Source organism: Megalops cyprinoides, chromosome 1, assembly GCF_013368585.1.
Source record: "Megalops cyprinoides isolate fMegCyp1 chromosome 1, fMegCyp1.pri, whole genome shotgun sequence".
Lineage (NCBI taxonomy): Eukaryota > Metazoa > Chordata > Actinopteri > Elopiformes > Megalopidae > Megalops > Megalops cyprinoides.
In genome coordinates this window covers 27,120,627-27,145,805 of record NC_050583.1, presented here as the reverse complement: position 1 = coordinate 27,145,805, position 25,179 = coordinate 27,120,627, and the positions used below count along the sequence as shown (strand labels likewise).

General features: G+C 39.8%; 1 protein-coding gene across 4 annotated transcripts in view; it reads right to left on the bottom strand.

The window, feature by feature from the left end:
- LOC118788208 (cytoplasmic phosphatidylinositol transfer protein 1-like) overlaps positions 1–24,526 on the bottom strand; it is a 31,849-nt gene extending 7,323 nt beyond the window's left edge. For 2 of the 4 annotated variants that reach the window (XM_036544162.1, XM_036544185.1), the window contains exons 1-8: positions 24,051–24,526; positions 21,999–22,205; positions 12,190–12,338; positions 7,301–7,389; positions 7,031–7,038; positions 6,142–6,213; positions 5,896–5,991; positions 4,645–4,800 (exon numbers count right to left, since the gene is read on the bottom strand). In XM_036544162.1, the coding sequence (XP_036400055.1) occupies positions 4,645–4,800; positions 5,896–5,991; positions 6,142–6,213; positions 7,031–7,038; positions 7,301–7,389; positions 12,190–12,338; positions 21,999–22,046 (618 nt within the window). In that variant the 5' untranslated portion in view covers positions 22,047–22,205; positions 24,051–24,526. Of the gene's footprint in view, positions 1–4,644; positions 4,801–5,895; positions 5,992–6,141; positions 6,214–7,030; positions 7,039–7,300; positions 7,390–12,189; positions 12,339–21,998; positions 22,206–22,598; positions 22,677–24,050 lie in introns of those variants that run through there. The other 2 variants (XM_036544170.1, XM_036544178.1) reach the window with 2 other exon arrangements.
- Between the last annotated feature and the right edge of the window lie 653 nt (positions 24,527–25,179).

Below are 25,179 nucleotides of genomic sequence, written 5' to 3'. Positions count from 1 at the left end.
ACCCTTCCATAATTTCAGACTCTGAAGATGACATGACCATGGCAAATGTGATGTATTTTAATGAGAAAGCACATGCTACATGACACAATGATTCCCAAAAAATGGGAACAGATTTTATTCAGAAAAGGATGTGCCATTATTAGCCTGGAGCTAGGGGAGGTAAAGTACCTGGCTCCTGTCTCTGTATGAGCAGCGGAGCCTACAGCAGCATCTCCTGCACCTGATACAGCAGCAATCCTGAGGAGAGGCTGGGTAAGATTGCAGGGGACACTGAAGGAGGACTAAAAATAGCCTCTCATTTTCACACCTCCTCAAGGTACTGCACTAAGGGCTCATTGTGAGTCCCCCCCTGGCACTCAAAGAGACTCTGTCCGCCTTGCATGGAAGTGGGAAGCTCCACCTTCCCTTTTTTAATGTCGTCGCCATCCATGCCTTTGCCTCACAACACCAACTTGTCAGATGGAGTGGAGGTGGAGCTGGGGACCTTGTGGGAGGCACTCTGGGGTTTGGGTAGAATGGATTAGGGTCATTGTGTGGAGACTGTAGCAGATGAGCCAGGCCAGCACAATCTGAGGTTTAAGAAGAGGACACATATTCTCAAGGGTGAGCCTCATTCAAAGATCATGAATCACAATCCCTGTTTCCCGAGAGTCATGCACCAGCATACTGTACAAGGCACCTTCTCCACATTTTCCCTCCCCCTTTAAACACTTAGCTTTACCATTTTTCCACGAAGTGGTTACAGGATGGAATAGGCACTGTTCCTTATGCAGACACACAGCAGCATAGTTAGACCAGCTTAATCAGACCAACTCTTTGGATAAAAAGTCACTGGCACACTAAAATTGCTATAGTCAAGTGTTACGAATAATCTCGACGAAAAGCAACATAAACATACACTGGAATATGTCTGCCAAACGAATAAAGGTAAATGCAAATGTAAATATACAAAGGTAAAAATTATGCCTGTCCAAACTGGCTACAGCTGCCCCAAGGATAAGAGATACCTGTAATGCTATAAATGTTTGTAACAGCAGAAAAACCAAACGTTCAGCGAGAGATTAACTTATTCAAAATCCCTGTAATGTCAGGCACTTAGACCCACATGGGGTAATTTCCCCTTCTCAATTCATCACAGAAGCCGTGACCAGGCTCTCACCAAAGTTGTGTGTCATCGAGAAGGCACTGTAAATCACACACTGCAGCAAAGCTGATCACACTGACAGCGACCTCATCATTTCAAAACGGTAAATCCAATTGTCCACACGCAGTCTGTGTACAAAATGGATTAGCATCCATCTATCGCCATCCTGTTAAAGGCCATGTGGTGACTCATGGCCTCTCTGGACAGGAGCCTGCGCCAGGCCCCTCGGAGGGAGTGTGCCGCTGATTTCATTCTTTCAACATTTCCTTGATTTGTGTTCCCGAGAACCCCTGGCAGATGTTTTCTGTTTCGCTTTCAGCACCGGACATTGCTCGGTCTCCAGAGGCTCCCGCATCCATTTAAAAAGCAGGACGCACGCACGGAGAGAACATTTTATTTTCAAAACAAAAACAACGTGTTCCGGGTGCTGGCTGTTCTGCTGCCTCTGCTCAACGTAAACGTCTTCTGGTGCTGACCGGTCACTTTAACCGTTCTATTAAAGCTGTGGATTAAACGGACGTCACACGCCATCCCTCCACCGGACTGCCAGCTCAGGGGAGGGCTGAGGATCACGGCAGCGGTGATACAGTTCACCTGCAGCCCCCTGCTCAGCTTCCAGCAGCAGAAACTGACATGGCGAGAAAAACTGTTTTTGTGTCTCAATCATTCTCATCATGTGCCTTTCAGTGTGGAGCGAAAGCACAGGATTTGTCTGATTTTCTACTGTTTTGCCAGACAGTTTTTTTTTCTTCTGTAGCTATTCATATTTGAAGATACGCTGCTTTGGGAATGGTGAAGTGTGAAACATTCCGTCTATAGTATGCCTGAACACCAAGCTGCATCCCCAACCCATGACCAACACTATTTATTAACCTCATCAAGATGGATTATGCTGCCTTTCTTTACTAACAAATGTTCCTGAAGTCACTTAATTGAAGAGTGCTCTTGTAACCATGGAGACTGAATTTACAGTCAGCCACTGCATCCCACAGTATTTCTTCAGGTTTTGTTATCAGTTATATAATGTGTGTACATTACTGAAACACATTTAATTCATTGCACATAATTTATTTGATACGAGGATAATTATAATTAAGAAATTAATCTTAAAGGACTTTGATATTCAGTGGGGAACAGACACATAGTTCTGAATAAAACCGTCAACCATTCATCATAGCCTATCTTTGAAACCTATAACCAGAGAAGCCCAACTTCAAAGGGTAAGCTAATGGGTAAAAGTAATGATAAAGGTAACTACTGTAATAATGTTGGCTGTCACTGCTCAGACAAAGAATCACAACACCAGCAAACATGTAGAATCATGAAAACTGCAGGTAGACAGGCTGTTTCTAGGCACTTCACCAGCTGTATGAAATTAGAGCATGATGAGTAGAATTATTATTGTTTGAAGTACTTTTAATTTAGTTTTCAAATTAATCTCCATTTACAAATATTTAAGGACAATTCTGTCTTCTTGCATTGTGCAGAAAATTAAAACTGTCAGTTTTTAAAACATCCGATGAAAAGCAGCAAGTACCATAAAAAAAAAAAAAAAACACACATTGATAGTTAATACCAATTACATCTATATCTACCGAAGAGACTCATCTATGTCTACTAAAAGATTGAAGCATTTTAACTAGGATGCTACTCAGTTTGAAAACCAAGACTGTCAATGAAACTATACTTGTATTACAAGTATTACAAGTACTGCTAAGTATTGCTAAATAATGACAAAATACATACGAATGGCTGAGACAATTATATTTATTCACTTGGCAGACGCTCTTATCCCAGATGACTTACAAGAAGCACATTCAATAGGGTTAGGCAATTAGCTGTACAGATACTGAATCATCCTGAAACATAGTGTTGTGAGAAACCAAGCAACAAAGTGGGGATATTGCTGTTATAGGGCAAACAACCTATACTGTTATACACCTATACAAACTACTGCCACAAATTTCAGACATCAGATTTCTTATAGCTGTAAGCTTGCACAACATGTGTACCACTGATCTTACAGCACTGCAAAAATACCACCAGGCTATGTTCCATGCTTGATTCATGATCCATTTTACAATTACTAGCTTTTATCATAGCTTTAGGAAGGGAAGGGAGGCAGCTTTAGGAAGGGAGGGGAGGCGTCAGTTCAGAGACGCCACATTTACTCTGAATATGCGGGTTCTCAGTCTGCGGCAGAAAATGGACAGTGATCCTGCTGTCTTGACTCTTGTGGGGAGCTTATTCCACCACTTGGGGGCCAGACTAGGGAAGGGACATGATTCAGATGAGCAACCCTTCCTGAAGGGAATAAGAAGGCAGCCAAAATATAAAGGAGCCGAGCAGGAGTCTGAGTGACAAGCAGGAACTCCAAAACAAACCTATCCAATGAAAAACTATCAAACGACTTCACTTGTTAATCAAAATCTGCACATCAAATTTAGAATGTTACTGAAGAGAGGCACTTTGATCCAATTTCCTGGAAGATGGTGAAAGAACTCTGCCTGTCCAATTTTGAACTGTAAAGTAAATGGAAAGCACAACTGAAGTGTGGGGAAGACTTCAAAGGTTAAGCATCTGGGGCTCACTCTGATGTCTTTATTAGCTGGTCTGCAAAATCACTGTTTTCATTAGGAAAAAAAAACATTTGCTAGCTGGTGACATAGACCAGGGATGTTAAGATCTTCCTTTTGTAAACTACAAGGCAGTGATGCTGCTGAATCAAAAATTATGGGAGATGTGTTTCAGAGATTATCTTCCTATATTAGTATTACTATTAATCTTTCTGTTAGGACCTTGGTTAGCTAGTCATATAACCAGCTAGCTTTCATGCACAACCAAGATGGCAGTCATCTATTTTCTGCCAAAACTTGCCACAATGAACAGATGTGTCAATTAACTGAATGTGAGGAGAGAATAATTTGGAAGACACATGAACCTGAGTAGCGGAACATTTTGGATGTGGTAACATGGCAGGAAAATTAAGATGGAGGAGAACAAAAACAAGAATGACAGAGAAGTTCATTTTTATATTGAGTCAGACCTAGGGCTGGGCGGAATATTGACTCGTTTGAAAATATCGATATATTTCACTGTATTATTTCTTTAGGAAATCACAGAAGGGACTATCTCTCAGTGATGTGTAGATATGGAGTATGCCCTGCCAAACTGTAACTTGGCAGACACACCTGCCATACCACGAAAGTACATACAACTCAAAAACTAAAGATGTCAAGTTCTACTGCAAGTGGATGCAACATGTTACTTTTAATAACGATGTATGGAGTACTTGTACTAAAAGCTATTCATGTGTTATACTGCAATGTATAACACATCCCCCTCTTTGAGTCCCCCTCTTTGATTCATTAGTATGCAGGATTAGTCACATCACCTCTTCACGTCAAGATATGATATTATGTCTAGATAACAACACGCTGTATTTGTGTCAAACTTTTGAGACCAAGCAAAAGCAGGCAAGTCAATGTCGAACAACATACCTTGTGTACAAACTGTTCAACTCTGGTCTGAAGGCCCCACACCTCAAATTTGACTCCAACCAGTTTGTAAGAGCACATTACTGGCTGGCTGTTCTCTCTCCATCCTTCCTTCAGGGGTCCTCGTCCTGTTTTTACAGAATTAAAGCACCTGAGATCCTGAAAGAAAAGAGTCACAAATGCCACAAAACAAAGCATTACTAAGAAAACAATTCTTTCAACATTTCACATTTTAAGAAAACAGTCATGGATAGTTTGTTGTAATTTTTATTATTAACTGCACTACTTAAGGATGTGCAGCAATATCATCTGGCTCTTGTGTTCTGTCCGTATCAAGTGTACTGAACAATTAACTGAAATAAGAAGCAGAACCTGAAGATCCTTGCAATTATGGCCCATTTCTATTCTCCTTTATCTGAGCCAAGGAATCTTTGTATTCTGGTAACATTATCACTACACTTACTGTTTATTGCTTTAAAGTACCAGATTGCTAACAGACATGAGAACATCTTTAAAACGTTCATCAATGACGCACTGAATGTCCAAAAAAAGGCTGGCAGACAAATGAAGAATAACAAGGCGGGAAAATGTAGTTAGATCAGCTGCTCTAGCTTGAACCTGTTTCAAACCAGAGACCACTATAACAGCATGTTCTGAAAGTAACCAAGCACAAGCTTGCAATTAACAGTGCATGCTCCTAAAAGACATCATAGTTCATCATTTCCTTTGTGTGCATGTGTATGTGTGCGTGTTTGTTTAGAACAAAGATAACCAAGGTCTTTTCCAAACACAAATGGTGCGATGGTGTTCAAATTACTGTGTATAGAGCCATTAGATACTTTTTGAGGAATTCAAGTACTTTCTACTTTCTACTACTCTACCTCTCCAAAATCAGACAGAGGCTTGATGTACTGTTTTTGATCATCTCCAATGATCACCAACAGAAGTGCAATGTTCAACTCCCTAAAAATAACTTGAACTGTAGAACCACAGTTCACAGATAGCTGCACTGTCATTAGAGATGATATCGTCACTGTGAATGACACAAAGCCTGAGTGTTTTGTGAAGTAACAGATTTTTCCCATGATGTATGTGCAATATACAGAGGCTTAAGTATATCAAGCTTTGCATGATGTATTGTTATGACAAATGCATTACAGTACCTTCTTTAGATCCCTGGGAAATATTGTCACTTTATTCTATTACACTGAACAATGAAGGGCACACAACAGGACACAACAGGTCATTCTGTACCTCTGAGCTTTTGTAATGCCTTTCTGGGATGTCATCAAAGGCTATGTCCAGGAAGCACACCTCTGGATCGCAGCTGTTTTTCTCAATACTGAAAATCTATGAAGCACATTCAAAGTGGTATCAGTTTTCAGCACTGTACCCGTTACCATGAACATCAAGCTGAGGTAATACAGCATTATGATGACCATATAATAGCTATCCTTTGACCTGTGTCTAGAATACTCATAAAACTTCCCTTTTACTTACATTTTCATTGATCCCACAATTGTCTTCATATTTTGTCTCTATGTGGATAGAAAACTTTGGCAGAAAGGAGCACTGAAGGGAGAAGAAAAATCACAATCATTACATTTTGCAAAAGGAGTGGGATAAAAAAAAAACAAACACAGAAACCAACCAAAAGGTCCATCTTTTCAAGAGACATTTTGTTAAAAAAAGGGCACAGACAGAGTAAAAATATCACTGAGTTAAATATCACTTGCTGCAACAGCAGCATTCGGACTGGGCCATGTCTTTGAACGGCAGATATATGGGCAACAAACCGACTGTTTCCTAAACTAATTATGAGTCAGGTTCAAATGAGGGCTCTACCGTTGAGATAACAGAGCTCATGATGAGCACAGAGCTCTCATTACGCTAGTTTATATCCCTCTCACATCTCCGGTCAAGCTGTGGCCTTAATTTGCAGAGAGGGGAAAGTCTCCTGGGTGAAATGATCTGCAGCCAGGCGCGCGCACAAGATGGCCCTGACATTCCTGCAGTTTTGCCACAGGGCTATCACAGCTCCAGTCCTCCTCCTCACACTGCCTTCAACCTCCCGCGACGCTGCACACGTGCGGGGGTCACTCCGGATGGAGCAGCCCAACACCGACGACACCAACACCAACACACAACAAAGGGACTGCAGTCGCTCAGCACTGACTGGAATTGATGTTTCTACGTTCATCACAAAAACCTCCAAATACAGCCTTGGGTTTTAATGTATGAAAGTATTCTATCTGGATGTAAAGACATTATTTTGACATTTTGGTGGCATTTAGAAAATTCATGAAACCCAATGCATGTAGCAGAACAAGGCATCATTTCACACATTTCACGTCAAAAAAAAAAAAAAAAAGAATATATAAGGACTTACTGTGTATTCTGCATTCAAGGATCCCAGGAGTACATGTAAGGAAGGAATAATGTTATTTTCTCAATGAAACTAGCAAAAGAAAATTCATGAAGACATTTTATATCTCGGTTAAATATTGGAAAGAAATGACATGTGAATGTCATCATTTTTTAAAGAACACAATGTTTTAATGTTGAAACAAAACAGAACGCTTGAAAACCATCACTAGCACTGAATCCTTTTGGTGTACACATTATACTGTACTATACTGCAATATCATGTTCAGCCTACCTGTTATTGTATATGGGTAGTAATTCCAGGCCTTTTCGGTAATGTAAAAAATACGGGGAACAACAGCACGAGCCCAGCTGGGAAGCTTACTAAAAATGCAATGACAGACATAAAAACGTGTTAAATTCACACAGAAGAAATAGAGAGGGAAACCTGAATATTCACATGGCCCTAAAAATACTGAAATTTTCTAAATGGTAATGGAGGAGCACTTCACATGATTGTGGCCTTGGTACAATTTGAGCCCCAGCCTGAGTCATTTCCAGAGAACTTCTCTGATTACAGAGAGGAAATCCAATTATTTTTCCACTGATTGGACACGAAAGCCCCCGATACCCAACGGTGAGTGTAAGGCGGAATAACGCTGTTACCAAGAATAGAAGCCTGTTCAGTGAGAGAATCTATAAATAGAGTGACAGATTGATTCAGCGTTGCCCCATTCAACAGCAAGACAGGCCTCTCGGGAGACCAAGGCATGTGTCACCAATTAGTCCTGGTTAAAAGGCCACACAACGATGAGATCTGGGAAGCAGAGACAGGATTTGGTATTAACCTGGAATATTAACTGTCTGATTAGAAATCTAGAGGCAGCACACTGCACAACCCAGCAGCTGATAAATAATTTGCTTCAGGCTTCAGCATTAACGACACCCAATCCCTAAGCAAGCAATAAATCCTGACAAGGCAGTGATGCGTTAACTTGCCACATCCACTTATGAGGCTTATATTTCCTTAAGTTACTGAAGCATGACAGGAGATAGAGCTGCTATTTAATTGTTCATTTTTTTCACTAAAGCCGTTACTTTTCAAAGCCTTACAGTAAACAGTTACCATCTTAGACTGAATATACCTCAGTCCTGATCATAGAGAAACCTATCGTTTCAAGAATTCAAGAAACAACCAAGAATAGATTACATGCAGTTTCAAATAGCTTAAAGCAAAAACAAAATATGACTTAATCAATGGGGGATGTTTTTTGAGATTTGAGCCAGAAGTCATGCATGTGTGATCCTCCCGCTATCTGCATGCAGCCAATGGTTGTAATCCCCACAGCTCACTACAGGAGATCAAACACCAGTCGAAGGATTTGGTGCTGCTTTCACTGACGACACCTTAGCGACTCATACACAGCTGATAGAAACAATTACTGCAGCACTTATTTTTACAATTAATACAGAATTCTGAATTTTTGCACTTGAAAAACATGAAAGATTTTTGGTGCCACATAAAGTTTGTAATGCAATACTAAGTTACAAAATACAAGCTCTACCATATTGCTAAAACCTCTATTATTTTTACCCCATAGAGTGTTTGGGAGAGTTTTCCCCGTAGTGTATGAAATGCCTACTGGATGCAGGCAGGTATATTAGAGGACTGTGCTTGCACACACTTCAATTCAGGCTCTCCTTGTGTAAGTGCAGGAAGGTGTCAATAAATAGAGAGATTAATGCTCAACTACTGTTTACAAAGTTCGAGAGTCAAAGGGAAAAAACCAAACAAAACAAAAATTCATGTCTGCTGACAGCAATGTCTATCCACCAGCATTATTTTGGCAAAATGCCCCATTTACCACTTTGGATTAACATTAGCAATTTTGATTAGTTTGTGAATATGGGGTGAGTTGCTTAATATGCGTGGGGAAAAACACATCTTATGTTTGGGCCAAATGCAATACAGCAGAGGAAAAAAAAAAACAATTCACAAGGATGTCACCCTGAAAAAATGACCCATTTACCAAAATAGTAGTGTTACATTTTTATTCCTCCCAATGTACTCCTAAATGCCAATGCCACGTGTCCAAGCCAGTTCTGATTTTCAGACATACACAGGATGTTCTGTTATGAATGGATCTGCATGACCTGAGGGTTAAGTTAGACTGATTAAAAAATCCCTCCAAGCACAAACAGTTAATATGCCGAATTTTAGCAAAAGTGGGCAATGCAGTCAAGAGTGATGTGCATCAGACAAATGAAAAATAAAACAAATATCAAACATGCTGACAGACATTACAGGGCACAACCTATGGCCTAAAGATGTAGTCTTAGTGGGGGTTAGAAAAATCTCTGCATGATCAATCTGTTTCCCTTGCCTTTAGCTTGGATATCTAAAAACTAGGTTCTACACTGGCTTGGAACCTCTTTCCCATTCCCTTATCCATTCTGAGGTGACAACCACTCGCACGCAGATGGAGAACTGCTCACCCCAAGTTTGCTGCATACGTCTGCAACATGGTTTGACTGATCAGACAGCTGACACTCGTCCATATTTCTTTGTTTGAGGTAGCCAGTGAGTTTCCAATAGCCAGCCTGTACGTTAGCCAGAGCGAGCAGCACTTACAGCGATGTCAAAATACGTTTGTTTTGGTTCCAATGCAAGTTGTGAATCCAAAGTAAACCAAATCGAAATAAAGGAGAAAACCTTGGGCTCTGACGAATACTTGTTTACATTTCATATTTATTCAAGTATTTAAACATGATCAAAGTCCCTTACAAACCTCTCAGGGACCTCGTACCATAGAACACAGTAGTTGCTGCCTGATGTAGATCTCCAGGAAATAGTTACACATAAACAATACTAGACAATCATTATCTGATATCAGTTCCAGTAGCAAACAATATATTTCACACTGGAAAACAGAACCTGTACTGTAGGCTAATGTGTGGAAGGTATGACAGCAAGAACAGAGATGCAGAGGGCTGGCAAAACCATATAGATGGAGAGTCCAATAGACTTCCCAAAGCTGTTTTACAGCCAAATGAAATAAGATATAGATCACAAAGAGGACCCAGCATGAGTTCAAGGACACCCTTCAGCAGAATTTCAAGCCTTGGAGAACATTTTATGTATTCTAAAGTAAAAGAAGAAGGTGCATAGTGGAGATTTCCTGAAGGCCAACAGATTAGCTGCAGTAGGAATGTTACTTTACTTTTTCAACTGCTTTTGCCTTTTTATGCAATTAATCCCTCCACAGTCTGTTTGCAACAGGAGGACTAAATTGCTTTTAGTCCTGACTTTTTAGGTTTGACCCTGTGATGAATTCTAGATGGTGTCTCCCTCACACTTTTACTATTCATATGCCGAATGCAGTTTTTCTTGGCTTTCATCAAAAAAGTAACTACTGGCAGGTATCATTACTTGCCAGATCATTTATAGTTAGCCTTACTGCTTTCTGAGAATGCTTCCGTTATAGCTCTTTTTCTTCGAAAAGTCATTTCTCCCAAAGATAAAGGATAATGGCCGGTACGCCCAGAGATGTGCTGAGGAGCTTTCGCTTTCCAAAATGCTCCCAGCTTCTACTTGCCATTGCGGTAGAGGAGTGCACCATTCCTCCTGGGAAGTCTGGTGAAGCATTCGTCAGAGGAGCCAGTTAAAAAAGTGGGAGGGTTGGCTATGAGTGATGCAGCTTTCAAAGTCTGCTCTCTATTTATGGAAAAAATCTCAAATGGCTTGACATCACTGTTGACTTAATATAGGCACATTATATACAAGGACAACATTAGGTCACTGAAAAATAAATCACCCAATTTCATTCATCTTTAAAATAGGCTACATGCTGTGAGGATCTATTACGATGTGAATGATATATTGCAGCACTGTATGTGTCCTTCAAGAGACATTATACTCCCTGGAATTGACTATCAACCTTTCAATCTGTATTTGACCATTTTCCCTATATGTACATAAAATGAAAAAGCTCACTTTAAAAATGATGATCTTACCTGTAATATTTAAACATATTTCTTCCTGAAACCCATATTATTAAAATATCAGTTTCTTTGTTAGTCAGCATATTAGGAATAATAAAGTAAAGCAATATAACTAAAGGAACTTATGTCTAATATATCAATGTATTTTATACAAAATGGTGGGGAATCAGACAGCTAAGTCGCCATGTAGACCCTTTCGAGCGTGAGGTACATGGTGCTCTAATGGATGGGATAATAAGCCCCCTCCTCCAAATCACTTAGTCTCTTTCCTGTAGCAGAGCTATCAGGAATAGCTGGCTTATTAAAAAAGCACTTCATTACAGAGGCTTGTGAGGAAAGGGGAGTAAAAATAGATTTTGTTGGGAGATTTGGTCCTTTGGCGTTAACAGCTCACGAACAAACTGAAACATGAGTTCATGCCACAAAAGGTTGCCTGGCAACAGGAGCTGCACAGAACAAAATTTCTATACTGAAAAAAGAAAGATGCATTTATATCAAGAAAGCAGCATATGGGGAATGAGTAGGTGGAAAGCGAAGCTTCCAGTCTCAGCTGGATGAGAACAGGCTCAAGTTGGAGTCATTTTTAAGTTCTGATTCAGAATGCTTTGAGCTTCAGGGTTGGAGTCTAATCTCATTTTCTCAAACTGAGAGAGGTGCAGTTGGATGAGGGGTTAAGGTGTGATTTTCAAATCCTTCACCAGGAAAGTAATGAGACACACAAAAATGGTGAGCAAATTAAGACATTACTCTGAATTAAAGGTTGTGATGGAGTACGGTCACCCATACTGAGATGCAATTTAGGCCAATCACAGCTGTACTTTCCTGAGGTAACATGGTGGCCAACACAAATTCCCTCTAAGTGGATTTAACTGAGAGTGATGTTACAAAAACAGATTCATCGACTGACAAATCAAAACATATCTAGTTTCACCGCAATGCATTATGTTTATGCTTTCGGATTTGGATGATCAAACGGCAGATAGTCCTTTGCTAAAAGAGGGACTTGAAAATGACCAATTGCCAACTTGAAAATGACTTTTGGCTAAATAAAACGTATGAAATCTATCAGGAGTCGGATTTAGACAATACATAAGCAAAACAATGCAACACAACATTGTGAAGGAAGAGCAGGACTGCTCTGCATGAAGTCTGAATGTGTAACACTTCAAAAGGACACTCTACCTTGACAGATGAACCCTCTTCTCTGTGAACTGGCCCTCTCCGTGTACAGGGTCCACATGCGGCTCGTTGCGCACCACCTCCACGCCTTCCCCCTTGTCACTCTCTTCATGGCTGTGCTTGCTGATGGTGTACAGCTGTCCTATCCGATACTGAAGAGAGACATGCAGATTCAACAACACAGCTGAAACTTGATGCAAGGCGCAAGCATGTTTAAAGGGCAACTTGGTCTAAGACAGTCTATACTTTCACACAAACACCATCTTGTGTGGCTGGGGTGGTGTTGGAAGGACATGCTGTAGATGAGAGATGAAACGTAAGCTGGACTGTGACATATCAAATGAAGCACCTTAGAAAACAACTTCTGAAACATATTACTGCTACGATTACACAATTACATTACTGGCACCCACCAAAGAGAGAAGAAATCAATGTTAATACAGTAGATTAATCAAGCATAATCAGAAAACTCATTATGTATGGTTTCTAGCTGTATTAATCATGGCCTCTTGGGTTCCTTCCTATGGGAAGTGCTTTGTACATAGATCACTTAATCTTGAATGCAAAAGGAAAATTCTCCAGGTTGTATCAAGATATTCTGGAAGGATCTGAATTTAATCACAATCAGCTTCACATTTCACAAATTCGCTTTCACTCTACTGAAAATTCCAGAAGATGCCAGAAGAATTTTGCAATGACTAGACACTACTTAATCAGCTGTGATGAATCAAATCTGCACATTAGCATCACACCATGTTAAAACTGTGAAACTTTGTTACTCGGATGAAGACATTAATGTGACGAGTGCATTTAATAACACGCAAATTGCTTGCCACACTTCCCATTCATCACAGTGATGAAGTGAATTGTTCTAAATGGAATTGTACAGGGGAGCAGATAATGATGAGCTCTTATTCCACGTCCTCCGCGGCGCACTCAGCAGGAATTTAATCGGAAATCTCCTGCATAAAAAGGCCTGCGCGTAGGGACTCAAAACCCAGTGCACGTTTCGTTATCTGAGGTGCTCTGCGAGTACATCCGTCAGTTCACAGCGAGTTTCACAGATTGTCTCTGGGAATTAACTGAAAATTCTTATGGGTTAAAAGAAAACACACACACACACACACACACACACACACACACACACACACACCTCAGGAAAAGGAGGCTCCAGTCCCCATGTTTGTCCATGTACAAACACAAACACACAAAGCATTCCTTCCTACTCAAGGGCCAGTGGAGCTCCCTCCTGCATCACTGTCTCCTGCTCAGCCCCTGACGTCACACTGATGTCAAGGGTGGGCTAAAAATAGCTGCGGTACAGCAGCAGTTAATGATCCTCCATCAGTGGGGGCAATAATGGGCAGGGGAGAGGTGGGGGTGCTGCCATTGATTATGCATCAAACATATATCACTGGTTATCAGGGGATCTTGTGTCGTACCATAAAAGTGAGAGTCGTGCGGTTGAGGATTTCAATGTATGCGTATAAAAATAAAATGTTTTCCTTAATCAGCGATATTAAACCCAGCAACAGAATTCTGTGACAAGAACATGAAAATCAAATTAAGCTGACCATTTGAAAAAAAGAAATGATGAAAATGATGTAACGGTACGTTGTAGAGCTCTCTCTCGTTTTCCTTGATTTGTTCAGTTTTCATTTCTCACCCTTCAGACAAACTGCACTACCAACTGTGTCTGAAAGCACGATGACCAGTTAGCCGGCCAACATTATGAGTAAAACCACCACAAAATAAATAATTAAAGAATGGAAATAAACAGCACATAGATCTATCTACTAGACAGCTAATTAGCAAACTAAATATAGAGCAGATCAGCATACGGAAGCTGCATAAACCAACATATTTTTAGAAGAATTTGTATTTCGTCATGTTCATTTCGTTTATTAAACAATTTCATGATTCAAAACTATCATTATGGGTAGTCAATGATAAGATGCTGAAAGTAACAGGCATAGGTACAATTCAATAAAATAATTAAATGTTGCTATAATAACTTTACAACAGAAGCTGAAAAATTGCTGCTGGCCCTTTAGGATAAAAAAATTTTCCTGATTGCTAGTTTGTGTGTAATAGCTGAACAGGAGTTTCTTGTTTCCTAGTGTAGTTTCAATAATCACCACCAGTAAATTAACATTTCATTAGCTGCACAGTTCATATTAACTACAGTTCGCCAAGACGTCATCAGTTTTTAAATACTGCCATCAGGCCATCAGTTTATTTTTAATACTATGGAACAAATTTGGTATGAGTAAAAACAAAACCCAGTCTCTTAAAGAGATATTTAATCAAGGAGCTGTACAAGCCCCTCCTTTCTCTACTATGCAAAGTCAATATGGACACACATACATTCGTAGCAATCACCCATTCTCTCGGGCAACTCTCGGTGAACTAAAGCAGGTGCATTCAGTGAGGTCAACGTCTCATTCATCCTTCCATTTTGCGTGATCACCAGCTTCAGAGGTCACTTCTGTAGGACTGCAATGTCATTAAAGGAGTGTTACGCTGCACAGACAGGGGCTGCAAACAGGCCATTAAAAACTGCCTTCAGCTGACTCTACAGGGCACATGCTAAATTCCAGTTGTGTCACTTACTCAGGGCCAGACCTTAATTACTGTGGCTCTACTGTGGCTGTACTGTATCTTGCTACATACACATCACATGACTGCAAGGACTGCTATATATGAGTATGATATGTGTATATATATATATATATATATACACACACAGATGCATGGCTATTGATTCATTTTAATGCCAATTAAAAAGAAACTATATTTCAACGCAATGAGCTTTGTATTTTTACAAAAAAAAAAGAAAAACTGGTAACAAAACATCAGTCTAGCTATCAGTTTATTTAGCCAATTCTCCAGCTTGTTAAATCTTCACAAAACTCTACCAGGGCTACAGCAGAAATAATAGCTAAAAATATTACACAAGCTAATATTTTTTCAAGACTTTCCATGCCCTACTCTTTAACTTTTACAGTAAATCAACTATCTCAAGTACTGCTGCTGAATGGTAAGGGCAAGTGATCCCTCCCAGTTGTCAGATCCCGTCAGTTGTAGCACCTTCTCTAGAACACTACAAACACAGCTCCTGAACCATACTGAAATGCAAATCACCAACAGCAGCATTAAGGATTACAAATAATTACCCACTTGACCATTGCAATTGTCTTGCAGATTAACTATTGTAGTTAAATGAACACTTGGATAAATATTAAACTAGAAAAAGCGGGCGGCAGTGTAGCATAGTGGTTAAGGCACAGGTCTCGTGACCGAAAGATTGCTGGTTTGATTCCCCGCTGGGGCACTGCTTTTGTACCCTTGGGCAAGGTACTTAACTCACAATTGTCTCAGTAAATATCCAGCTGTATAAATGGATACCATTGTAAAAAAAAACTGCACCTCATGTAAGTCGCTCTGGATAAGAGTGTCTGCTAGATACTTTTTCTTTACAGTATTACAATTTCTGGTGACATCTGGTGAGCATAAAACACACTGCCATGCTGACCCTAATCTTTGTTGATCTCTAAACATCCTCTGATCATGTGCAGGTTGAATTCATGGCACAAAAAACTACCTACAGTTCATTCTGTGAATCTCCACACCCCTGCAAAGTGCTTTACATATTCACAAAATATCTCTCCTCTCGATTTGTAATATTACTAAAGAGCTATCACATCCAACTGACACCTGTGTCAGCATATTCATTTTCATAAGTCCACTACTTAGTTTAACATTCTAACTGACAACTAAAAAGCAGATAATTCTTTCCAACAGCAGGAGTTGGATTTTTTTTTTTTTGGAAGACATTAAGAGTTTCAGGAAAGCAATTTGTTAAATTGGTAATATCAGGACACTTTATTTAAAAGTAATAACAGACAACATTTCAAATGACTATCATTCCTTTAATGCATTTACGAGGCAGTTCTGTAGAGGAATAATTATCAGCTGCCAGAATAGACAACTGCATTGACAATTATGAGAAATACATTCTTTTTCCCCCCATTTCTTTTCTTCTTTTTTTTTTTTTTAACGAAAAGCTTGTGTCACAAACACAAATGTATATAGGCAATCCACAAAAAATAATACAAGATGGGCTTATTACAAACTTTTAAGCAAGTTGCCTGGTTTGAGATTTTGCTTCTCCATGCATATATCTGTAAAACATATTTATAAATATATATAGGCTATAATGCCTTTCAAAATTGCTGTAAATAAATTCAGCTTATTCACCATGGTAATGTAGCTTTAGGTGGAGTGAATTATTTTAACAACCTCCTCCATGACAAATTTGCTTAAAAAAAGCCAAAGCAGCAAACTAGATGCAATACTAATGCTAGATTGAAACTCTATAGAGAAATTAAGGCTTCATCCCAATGCACTCCGTCTCCCCTATCCTCTGTACTGGAGCCCGACTCAACATGAACATTTACAGAATATAACCAGGTGGGCCAGCAAGTCTGCAAACAGTGATGGAATGGGGGTAATCACACCCCGTTCTTACTCATCAAGCAGCAACATTCTTTCTATCAAAGAACTGTTTGAGAGGAAAGCGCTGTTCAAATTTACATGTTTGATTTTCTTCTATTAAAATGTTTATAGCAGCCGAGACATTCAACAAAGGGATACAAAACATGCCTGCAAGCCAACGTTATGTACCCCTAGCAATCAAAGATCAGATTTTTTTTATCCATAGTTGTAAGGAGGAGGCCAGATAACATGCCATTTTTTACAGAGAGAGAGAAATGTTTTGTATACATATTCTATGGCAGAAAAAGGATTTTGACACACCACACTGCTAGCCTAAAATAAACAGTTTAAACATAATTTCCCATAATCTGCCAATAACAAAAAAGCCCGCACAAAGCTCAGCGTTCAGAGAAAAAGTTAAAAAGGAAGTGGTTGTGGCTAGTAAGCTAACCAAGACTGCAAGAGTTCCGTAGCGTTCATAGCTAGTTAGCCAGGTAGCTATTGTTTGTTCTTGCCCAGCTACCTCAGGTTTTAAATATTGTTAATATTCTTGTTTGAAAGCTAATACACTTCTTTAATATCAAAGTGTTCAACTGAGAGACACATACTAACTACGTACTTGGTGCAGAATTTATGGCTGTGGTTTTGCAAAAATAAGTCATGGTTTTTATTTTAGGACACAGCATTAAACAAGAAGGAACATCTTTTTTTTATTTCCATGTCGTCACGGTGGAAGAGTGCAAACCTTCTGTAAAATAAGCTTTTAAATGGTAAATTGCTCCATTGATTTTTATTTAGTCAACTGTTCTTATTGATTTTTTTATCTGTAAGTTTTCTGATCAGAAGACTGTTCTGTTGCAAATGTTGTGAAAGACTCTCCAGAGGTTACATTCTCCCTGGGCTAAAGACAAAAACACTTGCAAAACCTTTCCAGCCAAACGGGTATGACCACTTCAAATCTAATTACATCTCTTATCTGAATCCTTGCAGTGGGCATGGCTAATTAAATGTATGCCATTGAAAACATTCCTTCTATGTTAAACAAACATACATATAATTTTTTTCTCATAAGACTAAACTACTTCCAGCTTTGTACCACTAATACAAGTCAAGATTGTTTTTCAATTGTTCCCACCAATGTTTATTTTCTGTTACCTTCTATCCTTGGCCAAAAAAATCTTTGCTTGAGTTGTAAGCTTTGTTTATCCCTACCCGCAGGAGTGAGCTATTTCAAGAGGTCATTCACATGTAAACAGATTATTTTCATAACTTGGGCTTCAGAAGGAACATGTCATACCACCAACAAATAGTCCTACAACAAAGAAAGACCTGTGGAGAGCCATGTCATATCTCAATGTTCAACGCTATTGTGATTCCAACATTTGCAGGAAAGCAGAGTGTGGATCCTTTGGCATATCAATACCAAAATCAATTCATGTATCTGAATAAACAATATTGATGATTCAAAATGTCCAGTCCAAGGGGCTTAGTGTGTCTAAGATCCCAGCACTGCCAGTTCTATGGAGCAAAATTGGTGAGAACACACAAAACCAGGCAGTAACAGTTTGAGGACACCTTAAGAATACAGTGCAAGTCAAGAATTCTTCAAACAGGTTTGCAGACCTGGACAAATGAACGTAGATAATATGGGGCTTTCAAGGTCAAGTGTATGTTAATCCTGCTTTAAACACCCAGACAGTTCTGCAGGAATTATACCAGAAGATTTGCATGATAACCTGCAAAAATGAGAGCCCATACAGAAACATACAGGAAATGCAGCCCTTCACACTTCCTTTCATATGCTATTACTTATAACAAGTGGACCTCTTTCTGAAAACCATCTGAAGTTGTACACAGTTCAAGACCTTTTCATTATTTTGAGATCAATATCATGCCTTGGGGGACACTGTTTTAAAAGAAATGTCTTGCTTCTTTTCTGCCTTCTGTTGAAGCATTTCAGACCCTACGCAAGCCAAACTAAATGTGGTTTACTGTACACAAGTTAGAGCACAGAGGATAAATGAATCGTTCAACCACTATTTTTTACAAAGGTCAGCTAGATTTTGATTTTTCAAACAGTAAAATCAGTGAAAGTTAACAATATGATCATATCCAAAGTGTATATAAAGGCAAAAAGACAACAATGTATATTACCCGTTTTGGTTTAAAAATCAAAAGTTCAATGATAAGAACTCCCAGCCACATTTCACAAAAACGCTTAAGAGCTTGGCTTTAATAAATTCAATAGGCTAAATACATCGTGATTAAGAGTCCTTTGGTAAGTTAATTGAGGGAAAAAAAAAAAAAAAAAAGCTCAGCACCGATTAAAGCAGTAGCCTAGCTTTTTATGAGATCAAATTTTGCTCTCAGCCATTAACAAAACTAGCTAGTTATGCCTTTAGCCAAACGTTCACAGAACACACAAATAGCCCAAGCTTGATGCCAGGCAGTTTTGCATGTAGAGTTGAGGACATAAAACACACCCTCTGCTTCAAGGCATGCGTTCAGAGCCCTTGTGGGGTCCTTTGATCCTTCACTGCTTCCTGTCCATTGCGAAGCTGTGTCATTGGGTAGCTGTTTATTGACAGGCACTAATAAGCCTGCCAGGTAGCTCCATGCTGCGTCAAACAGTGAACAATAATCATAGAAATGCAACACTGGTGCATTCACTTACAACACTCTCATAAAAAAGAACTCATATCAACTCCCAGCAGTCCCATTCACAGTTGCTGTGAAAGTGAAAGTAATATTAAACTGTACGGACGAGCAACAAATCAAACTTGACTGTCTCACCATTTTCAAATGATATTAACAAAAAGCAATATTAAACTATAATGTTAATTCCATACCAAGTAGCACTTGGATGTGAACCTCCACAAATCTTCTTTAAATTAAACCTTGTTTGTATTTTATCATTTCATCCTTTTTAACCCTTTGTACACAATTTGGAATCACCATTTGTACCATAGTCATCTATTTGCTCGTCTGTGCTGGCATACGAGTGCTCAGATGCAATCCTTTTGTATATTTGCAGTCAGCAGCTATTTTTCATATAAGTGCACCAGTGTTGACTGGAGGATAGGCACATGTCCTGAACATTTAAGTCAGAGGCCATCTAGAAGACTATTAAAAGCAATTAGCTAGATATCCCAATGGTAACAACTTTTCACCTAACTAGCCACCATAACCTGCCCTTATACGCCAACATGATTTTCATGCATTTACATAAGTTATGTCCGTTAGGAGACTCTCTTGTCCAGAGTGACTTCCAAACTGCTAGCACAAAGTGCATTCAACAAAATGCATGAAATGTTCTACAAAAAAGGCAAAACAAAGTATATCCAGCGGCAAGAGGTTGAGCACAATGTCCTGCCTGGTACGTAGGATCTAATGAAAATAAGGGGAAGCCAAACCTGGCATGGATGCAAGCCAACACCAGTAGCCCGTAGAGGAAGATAAGGATGGGCGAAACATGGGAGAATTGTGGACCAACTGAGCAGCAGTATTCTGATTGAGCTGCAGGGATTTTATCACAAGGGGGGGGGGGGGGGGGGGTAGCAAGCAGAGAGTTACAGCATGACAAAAAAAAAAAAAAAATCACTGCCCTGCATCCCCAACTGACTGACTTGCCACCTACTATAAGTTTTGTTGGTTACACATACACTCCGATTTCAACCAAGCCCAAGCTCTCAATATCAGGCTGCTAGCTAGCTGGAGTCAGCTAAACAAATAGCAGTGGAGGATGTGCCACTAACATGAAAGTACAGCCCTGTGGGCTCGTGAGTGGCTCAATCAGTTAAGGTGCGTAATGCAAGTGCAGCATGAGCCCTACAGCTCAGACCCAGGACTGAGTCTGAGCTGTGTCATTTCCTGGCAGCCTGCATCAGCAAAACACAATTGGCTTTCTTTCACTGAGGTAAGGGTGGTTTCATTGGCCATGGTGCCATCAGCCTGCTGCTTTGGGGACCTTTTGCTTTGAACCTTCTAGTGGCTCATGAGGCACCTGCAAATAACTCTGACCGCATCACAGAATACACGCCAATGCAACTGTGTCAAGGACTTGCATCTGTCTCGCTTCAGTGCTCCTGCATGAGTTACACAGGACAGTCTTAGCGTATACAACTGGCAATGCCAAAAGGGTGAAAAAGGAGAAAAGAATCACTTAAAAAATAAAAAAGAACAGCCCTGTTTAGCGAGAAAACAGATAGTAGGTACTTAACCCACTTGCTGTGATACCTTTTTCATTTGTGTGGCCAGTTTTTAACTAACACAGAAAAACAAGTATAACTAGCTAATTGGTTAGTTAATGTTTTATGTCTTTAGCTACACCAGAACCACAGCACAACTGTTATATTTCCCTGTTAGCTAAATTTTATAATATGGAATTAGAATTGTTTTTAAACAGTGCTAGCTAGCTGCCATTGTCCTTTAATGTTATGCACGTCATGTATAAAAAATATTGGCATCCAAAAACTGTTCTTGGCAACCAGGCTTAACTTTTTGGTGGGCAAGATGACTATTATTTCATGATTTGTCAACCCTACTATGAACTACATTTTGAAAACAGTGTCTATCTTGTGAGTCATTTCACAGTCAAAGCCATGTAATTTCAAAGGAATGGAAGTGCTTCAAGTGCTTTTTAAAGTAAAAAAAAAAAAAAAAAAGCTAGTATAAATATCCCACCAGTTATGTTGATCATTGTACTGGAAAGTGCTTTCACACCATTTCTCTTCTGACTCACTTGACAAGTAAAGCATGAATTAAACAACCAGCCATTAAAAATGCATGTAAATAAGTGACTTTTGTATATGGAAAAGACTATACCTTATCCATCCAAGACAACATTTCTGAAAGAACTGATTGAACAGATCCTAAATAGATACAGGCTACACAAGCAAACACTGAAGCATACGAAGCATAGTTAACCCTGAGCTTCACTTGTGCTGTTCAGTAACTGCACAAGTTCTCTTAAAAGGATTTTATTCAGAAACCTTACAACCACAAATGCTATATGCAAGATGTAAGTATGCTGAATTTCATTTCAATTTTTCCATCCATCCCTTTACACAGCTTTCAGCACCTGTGGAGCTTCAGTATCTAATGCCATGGTCAACTCATAAAATGTTTTTACTGTAATGAGACACCACAATTAGCTTGCTAATGGTGACATGCAACAAGAAGAAATTCTGCATGAGCAATACGGTGGGATCTGTTTACATGGTCACAGGCAGTGAATGTGAAAGGAGGGAGGAACATCAAACAAAAAGAACAAGTCCATCATTTATTACCAGCATTACTGCCAATAAATATCTTACCTCCTCCACACTCAGGGGCATGCAGATGCGGTACTCTTTCAGTAGCATGATTTTGAGAAAATGTGGCAGGGGACTGGGCAAAGGCACACAATTGTCCAGAGAGACTCAGGAACCACAAAAACAAAACAAAAAAAACCCCACACACTACTGCTACTGCAGAGCTGTGTCAGGCAAGATCCGCGTGCTGATACCACTTCCTGCGCAGGGCTGTAACAAAAAGACAAGCAAAAGATATATGACTTGACACCTCTTGCAAGAAAACAGTCATAGTCCCACAAACCAGAGGAAGAATATATACAGCACTATACTGGGGTCGACACTGTTGTCAAGAAAAAAAGAGATTACATTAGCAAGAAACAGTTTACCATTCATAAAATGGCAGAGGTTTTCTCCTTCAATTCAGAAGTTACAGTAAATTACACGGCAGTACAAGACCATTGAGAGCATTTTCCGCGGTAGGCGCTTGTTATGTAAATATCTGCGTTCAATATAACTGACAGTGTATGGTCAACATACCAAAATGGCGGATGTATAGGGACTATATAACCAATAAATACATTGTAATCCTCTATCAAGAGAGCAAAGCATACCTAAACTTACTGTGAGGCTATCATCTTTGCTCCCTTTTTCAGAGTAGTTTGCACAAACTATCCACAGCTGTAATCACGCGTTGAGGCCTCTAACAAATGCATATGATCAAACTAGATAAAATATTGTTTATTTCTACTATACTCGAGTTGAATCGTCAAAACGGAAAAAAAAGCAAAAATAATAAACACACACCGCTGCAGGAGTCAAATGAAATTATGACAAGGCTCACTGTCCCACTATCCAATGACAACCATTAACGTCACAGCCTGTATTACTAAGCTTGACATATGTACACTAGCCTGTTTTCTGTAATAAAAGCGTACTGCCGTAGCAGATCCTGCATCGTATATTTTTCAAGCAAGTCTTTCACTACGTAGTTCCAAAAGTTTTTTTTTCCATTCTATTTTGTTTTAATAAACTAATTGCTGTTCAGTTTTAGCCACTCAAAGACGTGTGTGAGTGCATTGAAAAGCGGAATTCAAGCTACCCCGTATTCCTGGAAGTATTTATGCGTTTTACCGAAAGTTTGAGCCACATTGTGCTAATTTATATAATCTGCGAGCTAACTATGTACATGTGCGAGCAACCAGGTGAATATTTCATTGCTTGACTATGTGCCCGAACGTTTTCAAGGGAAAGGAGAAAAAACGAACCACGCGTCGACTATCACAGGTCGCTCAGCAAGCAGTTCGCCAGGGTTGGTGTTCACGGTATCTACACTGAACATGAGAAAATGTTATTCATCTGACTACCTAGCCAATAATTCAAAATATACTGCCAACAGTGTGAACGCTACGTTTGTATCCAGCCCAAACGCATAATGGCTTAAGTAACTTTGAGTGATGTGTAAGCATATTGGTTTTGGCAATCAACTCGGGGACTAGTACATGTTTGTAGACTTCTTCGTCTGGTAACTAACCTCGCTAGCTTACCATGGAAAGTGTGGGCACATGTCAAACACTGCTGAAGTCGCTCTATCAAACGTTACATACGTGCACATAACTACAGTCCACCTAATGTGGAGATTCTCTAAGGAGTTAGCAACTCGCTTTATCGATAAATTGACTGGCTCGCCAGCCAGGTGTTAGAGAGTAAAACAATATGCTTAAGAGTCGTAATTTCTACATAGATACGTTAATAAGAGTAAGTTACCAAATAACAATGTTTCTATGATAACTATAATCTGGTTAGATAGGTAGCAAGACAGCAAGGTATTTGTCTAGTTAGCTAGAATGGCTAAATAACGATAGCTGGTCTACCTGGAACATCAAGGCTCTGCAGTGTACATAAAGAACTAACAGCCGGCAGTCTAAAATGACCAAATAGCCAGCAAATCAGCACACACGCTGAACTACCTATCTAGCATCCACCTATTGACTTGCAACCCACCTACAGTTCTTTAGATAAAACTGTAGGTCTGCTAGCCAGCTGGCTAATTTGCTTTCTTGTTTGGAAACTTACCAATATGATGCACTGGTACACCTAGTTATGCATCACGTCTTCATTCCAGTTTAGATTTTCCAGCTAACTAGATAAATAAGCTCATTCAGTTCTCATGAGCTCCCCGAAAAGTTCTTAAACTTCAGCCAGCTCCGTTAAAAGTCTAGCTAGACTAGCGTTAACTCTTCTTAGCTAGCGGGCTAGGTGTCTACGTCCACAGCAAACAGTCATAGCTTGCTAGTTCCTCTCAAATTTTGTCTGTGTCTCCATGGCAGCCGAAAAGTCCCACCTCTGTGTCATTCACGTTGGCTTATCCGCGGTTCTCCCGTCGAAAAAAAAACGCAACTTATTGTAGCAAATTCTAAAGGAGACGTCTTTTCCTCAGAAATACACACACTTTCCAGTTTACCGTTTGCGCTAGTGATTAGCGTAAGGGCGCGCTACAGGACGTTAGGCAATGCATGTGTGTGTGTGTGTGTGTGTACTCTCAGCGCTGCCGCCGTTTATTCTTCATTTAAAAAAAAGAAACTGTTCCTCCCAGCCCCTCAGGTTTGAATCCTCCACACTGACCTCTAGAGGAAACTGAGACAGCCAGCTTTCTCAGCGAGAAAATTGAGACGCTGCCGTGTGATGTTATGGGACCCTACGAGGGCGTGAGTCATCACGTGGCCGTTCTTTCATAGGTCATTCGTTCCCGCGCTGTCCGCCCCGCTGGAGCGCCCTTCACCTCCTCAGACCGTTTCTCCCCCATCTGAGGTAAGAGGTGGCCCACGTCGAACAGGGATCCTGCGAAACACTGTTGCTGACACAACGGTTGACACTCATGATAAATGAACCCCCTATAGCTGTTTAAAATAGCTGAATGCCTTAGTTTGGAAGGGAGGTTTAACCTGGAAAGCATTCATGGCAAGGTTACACTGGGTATTTTGTCCTAAGTAATACTTAAAATTGAGCACTGAGTGATCTGTTTTACTGTGACCAGAATCTGATGTGCATTTTTGTTCTCTTTTGTCTTTGTGTATTGTAGGCTACTCTGCCTATTGCAGCCTTCAGTTCAGAATGTTGAATTGAATTTGAGATAAACTTTCCTTAAGGCCTTTTTCTGGGAATCTGCTCTTCTAGAAACTACGTTATTGTAAGATCCACCCTG